At 30.7% G+C, this 18,937-nt stretch overlaps 2 protein-coding genes across 3 annotated transcripts; both read left to right on the top strand.

Annotated features, from left to right (window-relative positions):
- The first annotated feature begins 1,978 nt into the window (after positions 1 to 1,978).
- Positions 1,979 to 2,818, top strand: LOC105639878 (short-chain dehydrogenase ptmH). The gene has a single exon (XM_012224058.3). It carries the CDS (start codon positions 1,979 to 1,981, stop codon positions 2,816 to 2,818), a length of 840 nt encoding a protein of 279 aa, XP_012079448.2.
- Positions 2,819 to 6,700: 3,882 nt separating this feature from the next.
- Positions 6,701 to 10,624, top strand: LOC105639879 (AP2-like ethylene-responsive transcription factor ANT). Of its 2 annotated transcripts, XM_012224059.3 has the most exons (9): positions 6,701 to 7,657; positions 7,753 to 8,431; positions 8,675 to 8,757; positions 8,915 to 8,923; positions 9,013 to 9,101; positions 9,206 to 9,279; positions 9,387 to 9,437; positions 9,530 to 9,606; positions 9,726 to 10,624. In XM_012224059.3, the coding sequence occupies exons 1-9, from the start codon at positions 7,351 to 7,353 to the stop codon at positions 10,349 to 10,351; spliced, it is 1,995 nt and encodes a 664-aa protein (XP_012079449.1). In that variant the 5' UTR covers positions 6,701 to 7,350; the 3' UTR covers positions 10,352 to 10,624. The 2 variants fall into 2 exon arrangements, with proteins under 2 accessions (XP_012079449.1, XP_089575780.1); XM_089719654.1 differs by lacking the exon at positions 8,915 to 8,923.
- The last annotated feature ends 8,313 nt before the right edge of the window (positions 10,625 to 18,937 follow it).

Below are 18,937 nucleotides of genomic sequence, written 5' to 3'. Positions count from 1 at the left end.
ACCCCACCAAGCAACCATATAATTATATATATATATATTGATTTCTTTGGCTGGAGAAACTTTCTCTGTTTGCACTCTCTTTCAGACAATGTAGGTGTCCTAGGAATGTGAGTATTTTAGTGATTGGCATTTCTTTTCTTATTTGGTCTTCAATAAGTGAATATTGGAGCCCATTTTGTTTTTTTTTTTTTAAAGCTTATTTTCCATATTTATCTTTTCTTTCTCCATTTGTTTTGCAAAATCTATCACTATATATTAGAAGTTTTATGGCTCTTTTCTTCTCTTAAGCAAGGCAGGGCTATAGTTTAGACTAGTCTCCAGCCCTTCTTCAGTAACATCAGAATAAAGAAATAAAATCTTTATTCAATTTAAAAAGAAAAAAGAAATGGGTAGCTGTTGCAGTGACCGAAGTAGCTCTAGAGGGAGAGAATCTTGTTTTTGAATGAGACATGTCAAGGGGAGAGAGAGAGAGAGAGAGAGACCATCACTGCATGACATATCAAAGAAGAGAGAGAGAGAGTATAATTAAAGAGAGTAATGAGGTTAGAAATTTGCAGAGGAAATGGCAGGAGAAGTTTTAATAGATAGGCACTTTGTTATAGTGAGCGAGTGACAATTAAAATAAAAATATAATATATCTCTAAAAAAGGAAAAAGCAAGGACGACCTTTTTAATCCCATGCATACAGCATAGCACAAAAACAGCTCTGTGGTGTGGTCTCTCTCGGTTGGGTTGCTAACCATAATCTACTTTTTTCCTGTTGACCCCTGTTTGTGTTTGTGTATTTTCTCCATTTCTTCATTGTTGTTTTAGATTTTCCTTGGATTTTCTGTTTCCATTCCAAATACCTATCTAATCCTTTCTCATTTAATGACTCTATCTATCTATAATATATTATTTTCATTAAAAATTTTATGTTGATTGATCTCTTGTCTTAATCAAAATTTTTAAATTACTGCTCCAAGTGTTATATTTACCTATTATTAGAAATTGACAATTATACATGCCCCCTCATTTAGTTTTAAACGATGAAATGTGATTTTAGTTATTGTTTTTTTGTTAGAAAATTTTAATTATTGTTATTAGCACTAAACTACATACATTAAGAATCAATTAGGATTTGAACTACTAGTGATAATTCAGCCCCAAGCTGATTCGTCAAATTGAATAATGCTTAAGTAATGGTATTTAAGAAATGTTAAAAATTTGTTAATTAATTTAGAGTATTTAGATAATTTTAAAATAAGGGAAATTTTCATTTTGCTCCAATATTTTTTTTTTTTTTTTTGAAATTGAAAAATATATTGGTCGGAATGAAAAAATAAGTGAAACATTACTTTCTTCAATACTTGCTTTCTTTTTCCAAACAAGGAAAAACACCTCTCTTTAGATATTTTCCATGATAACTTTCTTTATTGCAACATCCAAACAAAGGTTAATAATGTCTAATTAATTTTTGTTTAAAATTAAATTTTAAATTAATTTAATTTAATACAAACTATTTTAGTTTATGATCAATTTTTATCTATTTTTTATAAAAATAAAAGTTCAAATTTTTTAATTTTGAAATATCTTTAAATAATAATAATAATAATAATAATAATGTAGTCACTTCTTCAAGTTAATTAATCTATCAAATATTCTTAAAAATAAGCTAAAATTTCTAGAATTGGTCTTACACATATGGAACATAAGTTACAACAAAAAAACAAGAAACAAAAGTGTGATAAAATTGACATCCCATATAGAAGTACACAAAAGGTCATATACTAAGAAACTCCAATAAGCCGGCCAATCAAGAATATGCAACAAGCAATTAAGCATATTCTACATCATAGTCCAAACTATAAACAAGAATAATGATTATTCTATTGTGGATTTAAAAATGGTAACCTCTTATTCTTATAAATATGTTCAGGAATCATCTAATTTTCAAAAGCAAAACTATTAGAAAAAAAAAAAAAAAAAAAAAAACATTATGGATGGCCGTAAAGTTGTGTTAATCACCGGTTGTGCTAAAGGAGGCATTGGTTATGAATATTGCAAGGCATTTGCTGAGAAAAATTGCCATGTCATTGCTTCGGACATTCCTCAACGCCTCAACGATATGTTGGACCTCAAATCAGACGACATGGATACATTAGGGTTCGATGTTTCATCTGATGAGAGTGTATCATCAGGTGTGAACACTATTATATCAAAATTTGGCCGAATTGATGTATTAATCAACAATGCTGGAATAGGAAGTACAGGGCCATTGGCAGAGCTTTCACTAGACACAATTAGGAAAGCTTGGGAAATTAACACATTAGGGCAATTAAGATTAATACAAAATGTTGTGCCCTATATGGCATCACAAGGCAGGGGTAGTATAGTAAATGTAGGAAGTATAGTAGGAAAGGTTCCTACCCCTTGGGCTGGGTCTTATTGTGCTAGTAAGGCAGCTGTGCATGCTTTGTCTAACACTTTGAGACTCGAATTAAGACCTTTTGGAATTAATGTGGTGCTAGTGGTTCCTGGTGCCATAAGATCAAATTTTGGTAAAGCTACATCAGAAAAATTGGGAAATTGCGATTGGAAATTATACAAAGATTTCAAGGAGGCCATTGCCGAAAGAGCTAGAGCTTCTCAAGGTGGAAAAGCTACTGATGCTACAATATTTGCAAGACATGTAGCCAGCAAGGTTTTGAGTTGTAAGCCACCAAAACAAATTGTATTTGGTCATATGACTGGTTTGTTTGCTTTGCTTTCTTGGTCTCCCCTTTGGGTTAGAGATCTTTTCTTTGCCACTCGTTTTAATGTAAATAAAAGGGTCTAAAACTATTGCTTATCAATAATATGGAGACTGCAATATGTTTTCTTTTTTAAAAATACCCTTTCAAATAAACATTACAAATACTTGGAAAATGTTAGTTTTTGAATGGTTATGATTGAAAAAATATTAAATATACTTTTTTTTTTGTTTTAAAAATTAATTTTACATAGCTTCTACTCAGTATTATTTAATGTTAAAAAGATCCTTAAACAGTGTCTCTCGTTGAAAAAGAAAGTACGATAACAATAAGCAATAGATATATACCTTCTCTAGGTAGATTATAGATAAATAATTGTAGCAATCAAATTGTGTTCGCGTTCGTGAACGAATGATTGTTAGATGAGTAATTATTAGAGAGACTCCCTGCTCTACGTACTGCCATCTTATCTAATAGAGAATAAAAATCAGATAAGCTCTATTATTTGGGACATAAAAATCTTTCAAGATAGCTTCACTGCTTGAACAAGAAAGAAAGTTTTGCCAATTTGAAGCCAATTTGTCTACAAAGACAAATTGTCGACGAATAGTCCACAAAACCATTAAATCAACTAAATTATAATTTTAACCCTTTTTTTATTTATATTTACAGAAACAGGAAAAAATCATATGTATTCCTTTGCAATGAAATACTACTGTGAGTCAATACATAATTTACGTGCTAATTTTTATAAAAATAGCAGTATCAACATGTTTATATCATACCATAAACTATCCAAGGCTGAGTAGTTTTTGGAAAAACTGATTCAAATAATCGTTTGATTTCGGTTTCTATTTTCGATTCGATTTTATAAAAATCATAAAACTAACCGATTTAATTCTAAAAATTAATCAAATCGAAGCAAACCAATTAAATTTTATTTAATTTAGGCTAGTATACAATTCAATTTGATTCGATTTTTCGTATAAAATTCAATTTATTTGGTTTCTATTCAATTTGGTTCCAACAGAATAGACTGCAATCCTTTCTCTTGACATAAAATAGCCCAAATCTAATAGAGGATAATTCAAGTGTAGAAACGTGTTGTAAAGGGCAAAATGGTCCGTTAGCAGCAAGGACAATTGAACCAAAACCACAAATCTAAGGAAGGGTAAATCTGACAGGCTCTATTAAAAGCAGACAGTGAAGAGAAAAGAGGCAGCACCAACCCAATGCATCCCCATCTTGCATCCCACCAAAAGGGTGTTGAAAATGAAAGAAAAGCAAATTTTGCTGAGGCAATAAACAAAGCTCTTTTGTTAGGGCCATGCACTATTTCTAGCAAAATTTCATTGGCCCCAACTGCCCTTTGTGGGTGGATTTATTCATCATTACTTCAATCAAAAAGAAATTCTTCACTACATTCCCTTCACTATTATATATTCCTCCATTTTCCACCCTAAAACTTCCCCCCACTGTTCTTTTCAAAACCAAATCATTTCCTCTGGAAAATCTGTCTCCATGAACTTAGGTCATGCAAAATTTTGCATGCAAATATATCTATTATGTATTATTCTGAAATGGGTTTTCCTTCTTCTGTTTTTCTTTTCGGTTTTGGGTTCTTGGTTTTTGGTTTTTAGGTCAATTATTATCAGGGTCCTTCCTCCTTTCTCAAATCTCGAACCCAAACCCAATGCAACCCATTAATGGAAGAGAGAATTTATTAGTGTAATATAGTAGCATTATAGAAAACGATGAAAATGTCAAGATCAATGGAAGAGAGAATTTATATATATATATATATATATATATATATATTTTTTTTTTTTTTTTTTTGGTCAAGTCATTGTCTCTGCTCTTCATAAGTATTGTTGATTAGATATGAATTCTGAACAAACAAAGGAGCGCATTTAAGTCTTTGAGTTACCTTGGATTCATTGGAACATTACTTAGATTAGTAATATATATTTTCTAGAAAACATATAATCATAATTTATGATTTATTATTATTATTATTACATTCTTTTTTATTGTTACTAGGCAACGCAAGGATAGAAAGGCCCAGCAACTCAGACAGACAAAAACGCAATCCCTGCAAAGATCTTTAATTTGGACATCTTTTAATATTTTTGGCTTCAAATTTTGTCTTGAAGGAATTAAAAACCTAAAGTGGTTTTAGCAAAGTGCTTTTTCAGTCTCATTACCCTTTAATGATAAGTTAGTACAAATATAAAATGTATATCTCACAAAAAGCATGTTCCTTAAGGGCCCTTCACATCTATCATTCCAAGAATATTAACTTTGAGTCATCCATGGATGGCCCCTTGCAATGAACTAAATATCACTTTGTAGCCATACCCACTTTCTTTTTTTTTTTCATTTAATTTAATTAATTAATTCAAAGAGCTAGCTAAATAGCTTGCATGTCCAAAATCCTCTTTGGCTTTCCTTCTTCCATAGTGTGTAAGCGTCCCACTTCTCCCTTTATGTCTGGAAGATGGAGTTGACTACTACATCCACATTCTCCATAAGAGCATATCCAAAAAGAAATGAAAACAGTCTTTTTTTTTTTTTTTCAATTATTCACATCAATAATTCAATTAATTTAGTGTCTTAATTATTTCTTGCAACTTTGGCCCATGTTTGATCTCATCATTACTATGTTAAGACTGCTTTAGTTTAAAGAATTTTTTCTTTTAAAAAAAAAAGGAAGTGATAATACTGTAGTATAAAAATGTCCATTTTTAATATATATATATATATTGGTTGGAATTGGATAGACAGACACAGACTTATTGCAAAGTATCGTATTCATTAAAGAGGGCATGCAACCCAAGAACGTGCATTGAATTGAAAATGGAAGTTGTTGTAGTACACTGGAGGCACATAATTTAGCCATTCAATTCTCTTCCTAAAATAAACAAGGATATAGTTATACTTAGTATGTTGAATGAAACTACCAATCTCACGTCACCTGTTGATGTTTAGTTATTTTATGTTGAATCAAAGCTACCCATGTCATGTCACGTTTAAACATTGTTAGGATTTAAATTTCTAATTCTTTATATTTCGAGATAAATGTGTAAATGATAACCAAAAGTTTATGTAAAATGGCAAAAAAAATTCGAACTAAGCTCAGAGCAATAATGTACTTGTTAAGGTTAACCCTCTGTCAAAGACAATTACTTGCATAGGACAAGTATAAGCAAGTCAAAAGAAAAATGTGTGACTTGCCAACACTTTGCCGTCGAGTCCTCCAAGATCATTGATGAAGAAACGGCGTCGTGTCTCTTCTCGTCCTAGTTAGGCGGTGGTGGTGGTGGCAGACGTATAGCAATAGCATAACCCCTAGAGAGCTTTTCAAAGTAGGAGGCCCAGTACAGAAGCTATATTGTATTTGAAGTGACTAGATAGACTCTTTGTCTTGCTGCCTGTGACCCTCAGATCTTTTGGAGGTCCATAGATAGATATTATAATAATAATACCACCATTGTCTATTAAAACAAAACAAAAACCAAGTACCTGATTTTATTGGAATAAAATGTCAATCCAATGCATGCATACTCGTATTAGTGTCTTTTTAGTATTATCCAAGTCGGTAATGAAAAATTTTATATATTAGAAAACCAACAGACCGAGGCAACAATAGAAGTAAATAATTTACAACCCTATATATCATTTAAAAGTTATTAGAAAATGTTCTTAAAGTAAATCTTTTATCTTATAAATAAATTTAATGCGTTTATCTTTGTTTTGATAATTATACTTTAAATATAGAGAAATTATAAAAATTATTTATCTCCTTTTAAACTTGCTTTATTTAATTTATGCTTTTAATCAAAATGAATATAAAAAGAAGCACTATAATATCACTTCACAGTTAAACAGATAAAAGAAAAGCACTAGTTCAATAAATAGAACAAATAAAAGCAATTAAGAAATATGGCGACTTGGTTAAAACCGCTGGGTTTTGCAATGTCCTGAGTAGTCCTATCCACATGAGAAAATGAGGTTGCTTAGCATTACTAGTGTCTAGTGCTACTATACTTTTGTCTCTGGTGTAGGTCTTTTCTTTCTTGGATTTTTAGTAAGGATTTAGTTTTATTTAACATTCGAAGGGTTTGGAGTCTTAATAAATAAAGAAAAAGAAAGGAAGAATGGAGGGAGCGTAGGGTAGTAAAGCAAAAGAGAGAAAGAAAGAAGGGGTCTTTCTCAAACACAGATCCCTATGGAATGCAGGAAGGATACCCAGCATTGCTTGCTGTAACTCATTCTTTTTGTTTAGTTTAAAGGAACTTGCTTTGTTCTCATTGGAGATCTTTTCAGAGAGAGGGAGAGAGAGAGAGAGAGAGAGAGGAAAAAAAAAAAGAAAAGAAAAGTAATATCGATTCAGTTGCAGCAGAGTTGGATTTTGTTTTAGCTATGAGTGGTTATTAGCTTTGATCCAATCCAAATTTCTGCAACTAAAGAACAAAAGAAAAAACTCGAAACCCAGTTTGAAAAAATGGAGCTCAGCTAGTGAAATCCAAGAAAAAGAAAGCGAAAAAGAAATATATTTGCTTATGATTAGTTTATTTTTACTCAATCATTGACTTGCTTTCCTCAAGAGAAAAAAAAGATGAAGTCCATAAACAATGATGATGATAACAATAGTAATACTCACTGGTTAGGTTTTTCCCTTTCGCCTCTTCAAATGAAAATGGAGATTCCTTCTACCTCTGCTGCTTCTGTTTGTGCTTCTGCTTCTTCTATTTCTGTGCCTACTGCAATTCCAGCAAGTTTCTTCCAATCAAACATCAATTATGGGAGTTACTGTGCTGTAGAAGGCGAAAATGGTGGGCTATACTCTTCTTTACCTGTTATGCCATTAAAGTCAGATGGGTCTCTTTGTATCATGGAAGCTCTTACCAGGTCACAGACTCAAGGTAGCTTCATAAATTAATTTAGGCTTAAGTTTTTTGTTTTGGGTTTTATCTGTTTTTTTTTTTTTTCTAAAGATTTTGTTTTTTTATACATGAAGCAACATTGGCGGCAACAACCTCAACTCCAAAACTGGAAGACTTCTTTGGCGGTGCAACAATGGGCACCCATCATTATGAAACTACTGATAGAGAAGCTATGCCTCTTAGCTTAGACAGCATGTATTACAACCATAATGAACCCAACCACCAAAATTGCCTAAGTCATCTTCATCAGAACCCCAGACACCAGAATCATCAGATTCAGGTCCAGCACTACCCATATTATAATAATAATACTAATTTTAGGAGCTATGACATGTTAATTGGAGAAGAACCCAAAGAGAATCAGGTTTCAGATTCTAATGTTCAGATTCAAAATCTTGGGGATGATACTCTAAGTGGAATGAGAAATTGGGTTTCAAGAAATTATTCAAATAATCAACATGCAATGGAGCAACAAAAGATGATAAGTTGCATGGGCGACAGTAGTGGAGGTGAATCTGGGGCTATTAGTGCAATGGCATATGGGGATTTGCAATCTTTGAGCCTGTCTATGAGCCCTGGCTCTCAGTCAAGCTGTGTTACTGGTTCACAACAAATTTCACCTGCTGTGACCGACTGTGTTGCCATAGAAACCAAGAAAAGAGGGCCTGATAAGGCGGAGCAGAAGCAAACTGTTCATAGGAAATCTATTGATACATTTGGCCAAAGAACTTCACAATATAGAGGTGTTACTAGGTAATTAGTATTTCTTTATTTCATTAATCCATTAATCCATTTTTTAATTTATGCTTCTCGAAATGAGCTTCTTATATATATATTTTTTGAACTACATGTAATGAGAGCTTTTGTTTGTAATTATTTTTATTTTTTCTCAGCTATTTCTTTCCTACCTATTCTTCGGGTTGGTTTTGTTTTTGTTCCTTGATTTCCTATCATTTTCCTTGAAACTTGTTTTCTCAATGAATTTTTGTTAAACAGGCATAGATGGACAGGAAGATATGAAGCCCATTTGTGGGACAATAGTTGCAAGAAGGAAGGTCAAAGCAGAAAAGGAAGACAAGGTTAGTTATAGAAAGCATATTCTATTGGAAATTTCTCTTTAATTCTTTTTTTTTTTATTTTAAACTCTACTCATAATAAAATATGAAGCTTATTTTATTTTATTTTATTTATTTGCTTGGCTTGGCTGTGGATGTCATTAAACAACGGTGACCTCAGTTTATCTGGGTAAGCAAATTTCCTTAAAATGATCAAATATTTTTAAGCTATATTGTAAAAAATAATGTATCAAGAAAATCCAAAATATATATATTCAGGGGGTTATGATATGGAAGAAAAAGCTGCAAGAGCTTATGATCTAGCTGCACTCAAATATTGGGGTCCCTCTACCCATATCAATTTCCAGGTAACTATTCTAACATTCCTTTTGTTTCCAACATTATAAGGGGATTTTTTATTTTTGCAATATTTATTTATTAAAAGCCAATTTTGCTATTGTTGTTTGGTCAGTTGGAAAATTATCAAAAAGAACTAGAAGAAATGAAGAACATGACCAGACAAGAATATGTTGCTCATTTGAGAAGGTCAAAAAATTCTTTTTTGCCTTTCTTTATTGTCTCCTACTGCATGCTTCACGCCATTTTTGTCCAGAGAATCTTATTTTTGACTTTGATCTTTTTCTTCTAAGCAGGAAAAGCAGTGGATTCTCTAGGGGTGCTTCTATGTACAGAGGAGTAACAAGGTCCAATAGTCCTCTATTTCACATTTACTAAACACATATAAAGATTTTCACTTTAATTAATCTTCCCCAAATTGTTCAAATTTTGTTTTCAGACATCATCAGCATGGAAGATGGCAAGCTCGAATCGGAAGGGTCGCCGGAAACAAGGACCTTTATCTAGGAACATTCAGTAAGTTTCTTTAAGTATAAGTCAGATTTTGACTTTAAAAAGCAACTATATTGATTTTAAGTTCTCTAATACTAATCATAAGACCTATTAGTAAGTCATTGATGGTCTTTAAACTCTAGGCACTCAAGAGGAAGCAGCAGAAGCTTATGACGTAGCAGCAATAAAATTTCGCGGGGTCAATGCTGTAACCAACTTTGACATAACAAGATATGATGTAGAGCGAATCATGGCCAGTAATACACTTGTTTCAGGAGAAGTAGCAAGGCGAAACAAAGATGCTGGACCGGTTAATGAAGCTACAAATCATTCAACTCATAATAGCTTTAGTGAAGTGATTCCTGTGCAAAAGAACAATCAAAGTGAATCAGATTGGAAAATGGCTCTCTATCAATCTGATCAAAAGGCATCGAATGTTATCGATAATTTCAAAACTCAGATCTTTGAGAATGTGACTGGAATTGATACATTGAGCTCCATTCATAATCAACAAGTGGAAGAGTCAGGTAAGATCGGAACTCACTTGTCAAATGCTTCTTCATTGGTTACAAGTTTAAGTAGCTCAAGAGAAGGTAGCCCGGATCGAGCTAGCATGCCTATGCTGTTTGCAATGCCTCCTTCAGCAACTTCCAAGTTGTTCAGTAATCCATCTAGTAACGAGATTTCTTGGATCCCAACAGCAGCTCAACTTAGGTCTGCAGTATCATTGCCTCACATGCCTGTTTTTGCTGCTTGGACAGATGCTTAGCTTAGGCTAATTGTATTTAGCAAAAGTGGAGAAGGTTTTTTGCATGGAGATCAAAATTAAAAAAAAAAAATGAGAGATAGAAAAGTAAGATTGGTTATTTTGTGGGTTTTTTCTTTTTTTGGCTTTTCTTTTCTTTAGCTAGTGGAGAAAATTGGAGGGGGAAGGGTGGCTAATGGAGTTGTAGGTGGCAACTTTTCATGAACAAGAACCTCAAATTTTCAACACTTTATCCTTTTAATATATAAATAGTGTCTCTTTCTGTTCTTTGGTTAATTGAACTCTTGGAATTTCAAACTCTATTCCCATTTCCCACAGTACTGAGAACCAACTCGGAATCTCAGAGTTCTGAATACTGACTGCAGTGTTGGTAAGTTAAAAAATAACTCATTGGCAAATAGTCTTCTATCTTCAAAGCAATGGAAGGAAGCTTTTTAAAGAAAATTATATATATATATTGAAGAGTGGGGAATGATTTTGCAATATGGGATATGACCCCTCCACTTCATAATTAGATTCAGCTTTTATTTGGTTCTTGTAAGTACACAGCATAGCAGAAATGATCTCTTTTGCTTTGAGCCTTTGACCATATATAATATTATATATATAATCTCGTCAAGCCATTATTGTTCTCCATGAACATAACATCATCATTACTAAAACCTTTTTATTATCTAAGCTTTCTCAAAAGATAACATAACATAACATTCCATGTCAACAGTGCACATAATAAAAAAGAATAAAAGGATAGAGTAAAGATGGACTGTAGAGGTGGAAAAAAAGGATTGTGGTCGGGGGTTTCTTGGGCAATTTTAGTTGTTCTAATAAAACAGTTGTTCATTAATGATTAACACTTAGTTGTTAAGCGCTTTAGAATAAAAGTGTTCTGTTTAAATAACTATTTGATTAACTATTTAATATAAAATGATAAAAAAAAGTAGTGATGAATATAAATGTCATAAAAAAATTATAAAACGCTAAAAGCTTAATGAAGATAACGTTTCGTGAAATACCGTGTCAAATTTAAAAGGTTAGGGTTAATATTATATTATCAAATGTTATAATAAATTAAAATAATATTTTAATCTTATCAAAATACTAAATACTACCTCACATGTTGAAGCCGGACATGCTTTAACATAGGTTTTAGGTTTTTGTGATCCAATGACCCATAATTGTATGCATGAATGTGTGTTTGTTACGGTTACAGTGTGATCACAGAGTTTCTTTCTTTCATTTTTTTTAGAACCCACCAAGTTAAATTCACACTTCACAGTCACAGGCGCAGGCTAATGATGTATGGGCATAAAAGCTATGACATGTGCCTATATGGGATTTCTATGACCGGTCAAATACTACACCTTTGTGTTTTCTGTTCACACATATATGTTGTGCTATGATTTTTCTTCTTATGCACATGTGTGGCCTCTAATATATGTTCTTCAACCATCATGTGGTTCAACTTTAAAGAGGAAAATCCTGCAAAGCTTTTGTAGGTTTTTTCTTTCCTTGTAAATAAGACACTAAATCATAGGCCGGTTATCCTCTCATTAGGCATGGTGGGTTCATTGAATCGCCAGTTTAAAATTTTAAAATATTGAATTTGAATTGCTAGTTTCGGTGCGATTCCGATGAACCGACGGTTTCGATCATGGTTTTCCGGCAATATATATTTAAAAAAAAAATTGATTCTAATGTTATATCTTTGTTCCAAAAATATTGATATGAGTTTAAAAAATATTGGTAAATTTTATTTTAAATAAATTTTAGAATGCTCATATTCATATAAAAATCAAATTAATTAATTTTACAAAATAATCAAATAAGTTATCACTTTATTTTGTTTAAATGTTATTAATTAAATAAATTATAAGAAAATTTTGAAAAATGCTTCAAAAGAATGTAATTTTAAGCTTAGTAAACAATTTAAAAGAGTAAAAAAAAAAAGTTATAAACAATATAAGTTTATATTAAATATTTCTCTCTTTTTTTACCATTTTACTTTTTAGATTTTTAACTTTTAAAGTAAAGTGTATTTAAAAAAAAAATTTTAAGTAAAGTATATTATGTAGTACAATATTGTTGAGACTTTTAGAGATATATAGAATAGGTTAAGTATTTATCATTTTGAAAATAAAAATAGAAAATTTTCGATTCGAACTAGATTAGAACTGTCGGTTTAGGTTTAGATTTTAATATTTACATAAATCTAAAATTTTAATTGATTTTAATTGATTATTATCTAAAATTTTAATTGATTTTGGAACCTTCGGTTCCGATTTAAAATTTTAAACTGACGGTTTCAATTCGATTCTGATTCATCTAAAATACAATTTGATTTCGGTTCAAAATGAACCCGTAGCCATACTTACGTCTGGTTGTTTTTTTGATACATCCCAAAAAAATTTTCAAACAATGGACACAACTAAAATATCCGATATCTTTTTAACCATAAGATTGAAATCAATTTTTAGCTATTAACCTGACAGTAACGTGTCATCGTTTTTCATTAAAAGATAAAAGAGTTAATGGACGATACACTTTCTCTTAATTTCTTTTTTTTTTTTTTTTTTTTGGAGAGAATAACTTATTTATTGAAAATTTCTTTTCAACGGAGTTTCTCTTTTCACTTCATTTTTTTTTTTTTTCCATAATTTGACAGAACAAAAAGTTACAATTGGAGACTTTACAATTGAAAGATGGATTTTGAAAAAAACAGAATCAGACTACAGGCATGGAACCTTTTATACATTACAAGATTTAACACAGTTAGAACAATTTAATATGGGTTGCTAAAGAAAGATACAATCTACCAAATAAAATTTCTTGGCCATGTGGAAACAAGCTAGCTCGCATAGTTACTTTTTCATGATCATGTGAATGCTATTGATTTCACCAAAATCTCCTTTTTCTTTTTCACTGGCAAGCATGGAACCACATAATTGCTTTGGTTTTTCTAAAGAAAGATCAGCTGTAATCTTGGCGGGAAATTGAGTTTCAAAAGCATCTTTACAATGTCCTTAGGATTGAAGATTAACAATAGCTGCATGTTTTTGACTGGTGAGTTGCTCTACATTTTTTAGCATTGAAGACTTACAATTTATTACCAAATCCAAAACATCTAAAAGGAAAATCCCAACAACCCATTTGCTGGGCACACACATTTTGACATATTTAAGTAGCTTTTCTTTCTGATGTCAAAAATAGTGTTATCCCTGTTAATTAATCATAATCTTTGGACTTAATTGGTTACCTTTATTCTTGTTTAGTGGAACTGCCTTGTACGTATCTAATTAGAAAATTAGTAAAAGTAGTTGCATTATCCTTTTCTGTGAAGCTTTTTATTTAATATATTTTTCTTAATTATTGATTTTTTTTTATTGATTGTACCTCTTAGTTTATCGAAATGTTAAAAGTGGAAATAAAAAGTTTGAAATTTAGATTTTTTTATTATAACAATTTTCACTAATTCAGTGATGTTAAAGAATCTATTTAGCTTCTCTTTTATTAATAAATAACAATTACGTCGCACTCAAATCCCATAACTTTGAAATAATTATGAATTTAAATGCTATTTTTTTGTTTTTGAAGGATAAAAACCAAATCATATTAAGAAAATAAGAATGAAATGCAATCAAAAATAAAATCTCATTATTTGATATTAGCATATCAGTGAGAAGTTTTTGCTAGAGTATGAGCTTCAATATTAGCTTGTCTCTTTAACCGTTGAATGACAATATCAATTTAAGTAGTTTAATGCGGTGTATTTGGAATGTTATATATATTCTTAATTCTTTAACAGGATTGAACCATGATCCATAGAAAATGAAAAGTCTCGTACATGTCTATTCAACTAATTTCGTTTCGTCAAAATGCTCTGAAATTCCTTATCAATATATCAAATCAAACCTAAATGTGCATGGCTTTATCAGGCGATGGGTTCAACCATTTCCCATTAAGATCATTTTAGAAATCAAAATAGAACTTAATTGCGTTATCATGTCAAATATTTGCATTTTTGTTTTTTAAGCAGTGAGAGGAGCAGAACCTCTAGTTAATTTTTTTATTTTTTTAACCAAATGAAATTTGAACTCTAAAATTAATTAATATTTTTATGTTTTGTGATTTATAAGTAATTTATTATTTATCATTTAAATTCATAAATTATATGAATCCACTAACTCAATTTGAAAAAAAAAAAAAAAAAGTGTACGTGGGTTAGCTGATTTCATAATTGGAAGAGGTAATCTTAGTGCCCTATCATATCGGTCACACTATATGATTACAGCATTTCTCTCCATGCAAAAAGCTTATAAAAAATAAAAGTGTATATGCCAAAAAAACAAAAAATAGATAAAGGCGTACGGTAGTTCTTGAAATATTAAGATTGTCATTTTCAAAAAGAAAAAAAAAAAAAAGAAAAAGAAAAAAAAAAGCTATCATTTTGTCTCACACTCATTGCTTCTTTGGAGTTTTCTGAAATTATTTGATTTGATCACTAATTGTGATTCTCATGAAATGTAATTAAGTTCTCTTTTCCCTAATTAAGAGATTTGACAATTCTAAAAATAATTATGTTCCCCTAACTATTCACATTCCATGCCATCTCTAACCGTCATCATTTATATAATTATATAGTGAATTGAGTTGGAGAGATCTTTTCATACTCAATCAAGAAAAAAAAAAAAAAAGGTGAAATCTTAAATTTGAGCCCTATACCTAAATATATAAATGTAATGAGAATTGATAATTTAATCCATCACTTTGAAAACGGAAAATGGAAGTCGATAATCTTTCTAGGTAGTTGTTTTCATATTTGTGTTTGTGCCAAAGTTGCTCCTTAATCATGATTTTTATGAACACAACCTAATAAAATAATTATCGACTACACCACCAACCAGACTAATTAATCATATCATTTTGGTGGTCACTATATAAATCATGAATCAACAGCTCTAAACATTGAGAAATGAGCAACTAATTAAGACACAAAATTTCCACTTTAAATAACAATAATAACTTATGATCCTCATTTACAGCATTTTCACCAAATTATGTGCATTTTCATCTCTTTAATTAACGTAGTAGTACCAATGATGATGTTTTCATGCACGTACAAATCATTTTAATCCCAAGTCAACGTGAGTCTCTCAAAAGCATTATTCAATTGACCTTTACAGTTAATTAAGTTTAAAAGGACAAAGGCCCAAAGGGAATGCATGGCATGGCTCCAACTATGAGACATTGGATTAAGTGGATTTGGGTACCAAACTATTGGGCCAAGCCCAATGGAGAAAAATATGGACAAGCAAAGGTCCTCGTTCTTTGCGGATCAGATAAATTGATATATAAGTGAAAATCAACAGACAGTTTGATTAGCCGAGTCAACTTTGTTTCTAAACAAGTTTTATCTCACTTATAAGTTGGGGATTTAAAAACTATTTTTACCGAATATTTATAATTTAATGAACCGCTTTATAACAGCTATCGGCTAATAAAAAGGCTAATGCTATGATGCAGACCCTATGTCTAATAAAAAGGCCAGTGGGGGACCTTAGTCTACAGGGGAACCACACTTAGACTTGTAGGTCTTTCCACTATTTGGGGGAACCAATGGACCATAAGGACTGTGGTCACCTGCAAACATACCAAGTATATATATATACATATATATATATATAGTGAACCTGCAAGTCCAACCACCTGCAAATTAAGGTACTGTACAGCTCATCTTCATCTTGTACGTAGAATTTGGATTCTTAATCCTAGTCGGTGGATTTTGAAGTTTAGCACTAAACTTTGCAATTTCATAAATATCAAAATAAAACTTAGGTTAAGGATTTTAATTTATGAATAGAATTATGAGTCAAATAGTAACGATTACTAAAAAAAAAAAAAATGGATATTGTTTTAAATTTGAATTCGCAGTATGAACATATTTTGATTTGTTAAATTAAATTCATTATATTAGTTGAAATTGGTTTGATAATGCATGTTTTGAGCGTGAGCCAAATTTAAGCTTAATCCCGAGCTCGAAATTTTATTCAAGTTTGATTTCTTCAATTTTTGCATTTTTCAATTAACATATTAAAATTATAAATTTTGATGTACTTTTTGTATCTAGTGATAACATTTTATCTCAATATTATATATTAATAGCTATTTTATATACTAAAAAATCTATATTACATCTTGTTTTAAGGTATACTACGTCTAATTAACTTGCATTTTCATGATATGATTTTAAAAATACAAAAAAATAATTATTTCTATAGTATTAATACATTAGTTATTTTTGTTTCTAACTAAATATCTGAATGGATAGCTTAGTAGTAAAAAGTATTTGCAGCGTTGATCATTATAGTTTAGGTCGTGAATTCAATCTTTGCAATACAAATTTCTTCTAATCCATCTTTTCTTGCCTCAGAAGGTGAGTAAGAATTAATCAAATTTGTGGCCCGTTTAAATGTAGCTCGTGCAAGTATAAAAAAAATATTTAAATCGAGCCTATAAATAATTGAATTTATTAAAAAAAAGTAATTGAATTTCAATTCATATCTGTGTCCTTAAGTCAAGCTCTTTATAGTTAAAATAAATTTTTATAGTATATATATATGTTTGAAAATTCAAAATTGACCCTGCTTAATTGCTTATAGGTTGGGAATTGCAAAGGGGAACTGACACAAATTCACAAGGAATAATAATAATCCCAATATAGATAAATGATTTTGGGGCCTTTTGGAATAGTTTTTGGGCTAGATTAAGATTTTGTGAACAAACTATACTACATAAGCATTGCATTTTGGATTTTCAGTCAAAACAAATATGAGGTCCATCTGGTCCTAGAATTTACTCCTCCATAAGGTTTAAGGGATACCCCAACAAGAGTTGTCGGACCCATTTAGGACCCTACAAGGAAAGCAAGTGCTTGCCTCCACTCTAACCCTTTCAAAATTTTGGATTCTTCCTTCTTTGCTTGTAAGTTGCAACCTCAATGATTAGACACCAGACAAACCAAACACATCTTTATTAATTTGTAGGACTCCGTCTCAAGCATCAATTCATCAAATAAAGATTTAGGATTTGTTTGGCCTATTATTATTTTTAGATATTCAAGATAATTAGTTTTGGAATTGTTTTTCCAGAAAAATATTATTTTTAGTTATTATTGGGAGAAAAATAGCAAGTTTTAGTTGTTTTGAAGTTTTTTTTATTACAATGTGCAAAATTAATGTTAAAACTATAATTTGATAACCTAAAATTAATATTTTGAACCAAAAATTGTTTTCAATATGAATAGAAATGATAAATATAAAATCTACTAATTTTTTCTTATACATGAGAGGCACAATGGATCAGATAATTTTGTAAGCTACACAGCAAGGACATCCTCCCTTTTGAATGACATTCATCAAATTGATGATAACTTTTTGTGATGAAGATAACTCGAACTCAAGACCTTTCACTCTCTAATTCTTTTAGGAAAGGTAGAAAGATCAACAATACCACACTTGATTCGCTAAAACCTACTAATTTAATACACTCAAATAGCATCAAGATTTGGTTTTCCTACCTCTCATGAAACATATAGGGAGTGAGAGATCTTGAGTTCGAGTTATCTCCCACAAAATTTATCACCAATTTGGTGAATCTTATTCAAAATTGAGAACTATCCATGTTATACCGTCCACAAGATTATTTAGGTCCATTAAGCCTTCCATATATTAGAAAAAATAGCATGAAGATTTAAATCTTTGATTTTCTAAGATTAATATTGTGAATGACTCAAACTAACTCGTTAGATGTATATTTGAGCTAGCTCGATTTGATTCAAATTTAAAAAATAAAAAATATAAATATATACAAATTGCAAGCCCATTAAAAACATATTATAATACAAAATACAAAGCTTAATTATTAAAGGACAAAAACAATATCAATCGATTAAAGGAAAGGAGAAGGGTGTTAGGACATTCTTATTCACAATTTATTTATTCGTAAAAAGGTATAACATGTGCATAAGGATGATCAACAAATCGCAATCGGAGGCAAAACTCAGAAGATAGGGTTTGTCGAGCAAAATCCCACCAGAGTCCAATTCACACTTGTTATTGATTTTGATTTTTCAAAGTTTCCATCAAGGCCAAACGTGTGCTTGTCCCACATGCCTATTTTCAAAATATAGATATTGTTGTCTTAGGGTGTCCTTTATGGTTAAAGTTTGTTTAATCCAATTTAAATTATTAAAAATTTAAATAAAAAATAGTTTAGTTGATCTGAAAATTTTAAATTTTAAAATCTCATAAAAAGTTTCATTAATTTAATAAAAAAGAGGACTGTTTTATGTTCTATAGTCTCTGGTGTTTTTTCTGTTTGTTAAAATTTTTAATGAATAAAAAAAATGTTGAATCAAAAAATAAAATAAATGTATGAGTGGCTATGATTGGATATCTTATTTCAAATACAACATGATTGGATGTACCAAAAGTGCGACCCAATTGTCTTTTTTTAGTATCTTGTGTGCCAAAAGCAACAAATAACGAGTCAATACTTCCACCACAGGACTATAAATTATTGGTTCCTCAAAAG

The sequence above is a fragment of the Jatropha curcas genome, chromosome 3, assembly GCF_041381405.1.
Source record: "Jatropha curcas cultivar XTBG-Jc1 chromosome 3, XTBG_Jcur_1.0, whole genome shotgun sequence".
Taxonomy (NCBI): domain Eukaryota; kingdom Viridiplantae; phylum Streptophyta; class Magnoliopsida; order Malpighiales; family Euphorbiaceae; genus Jatropha; species Jatropha curcas.
This window is presented reverse-complemented; position numbering and strand designations above follow the sequence as displayed.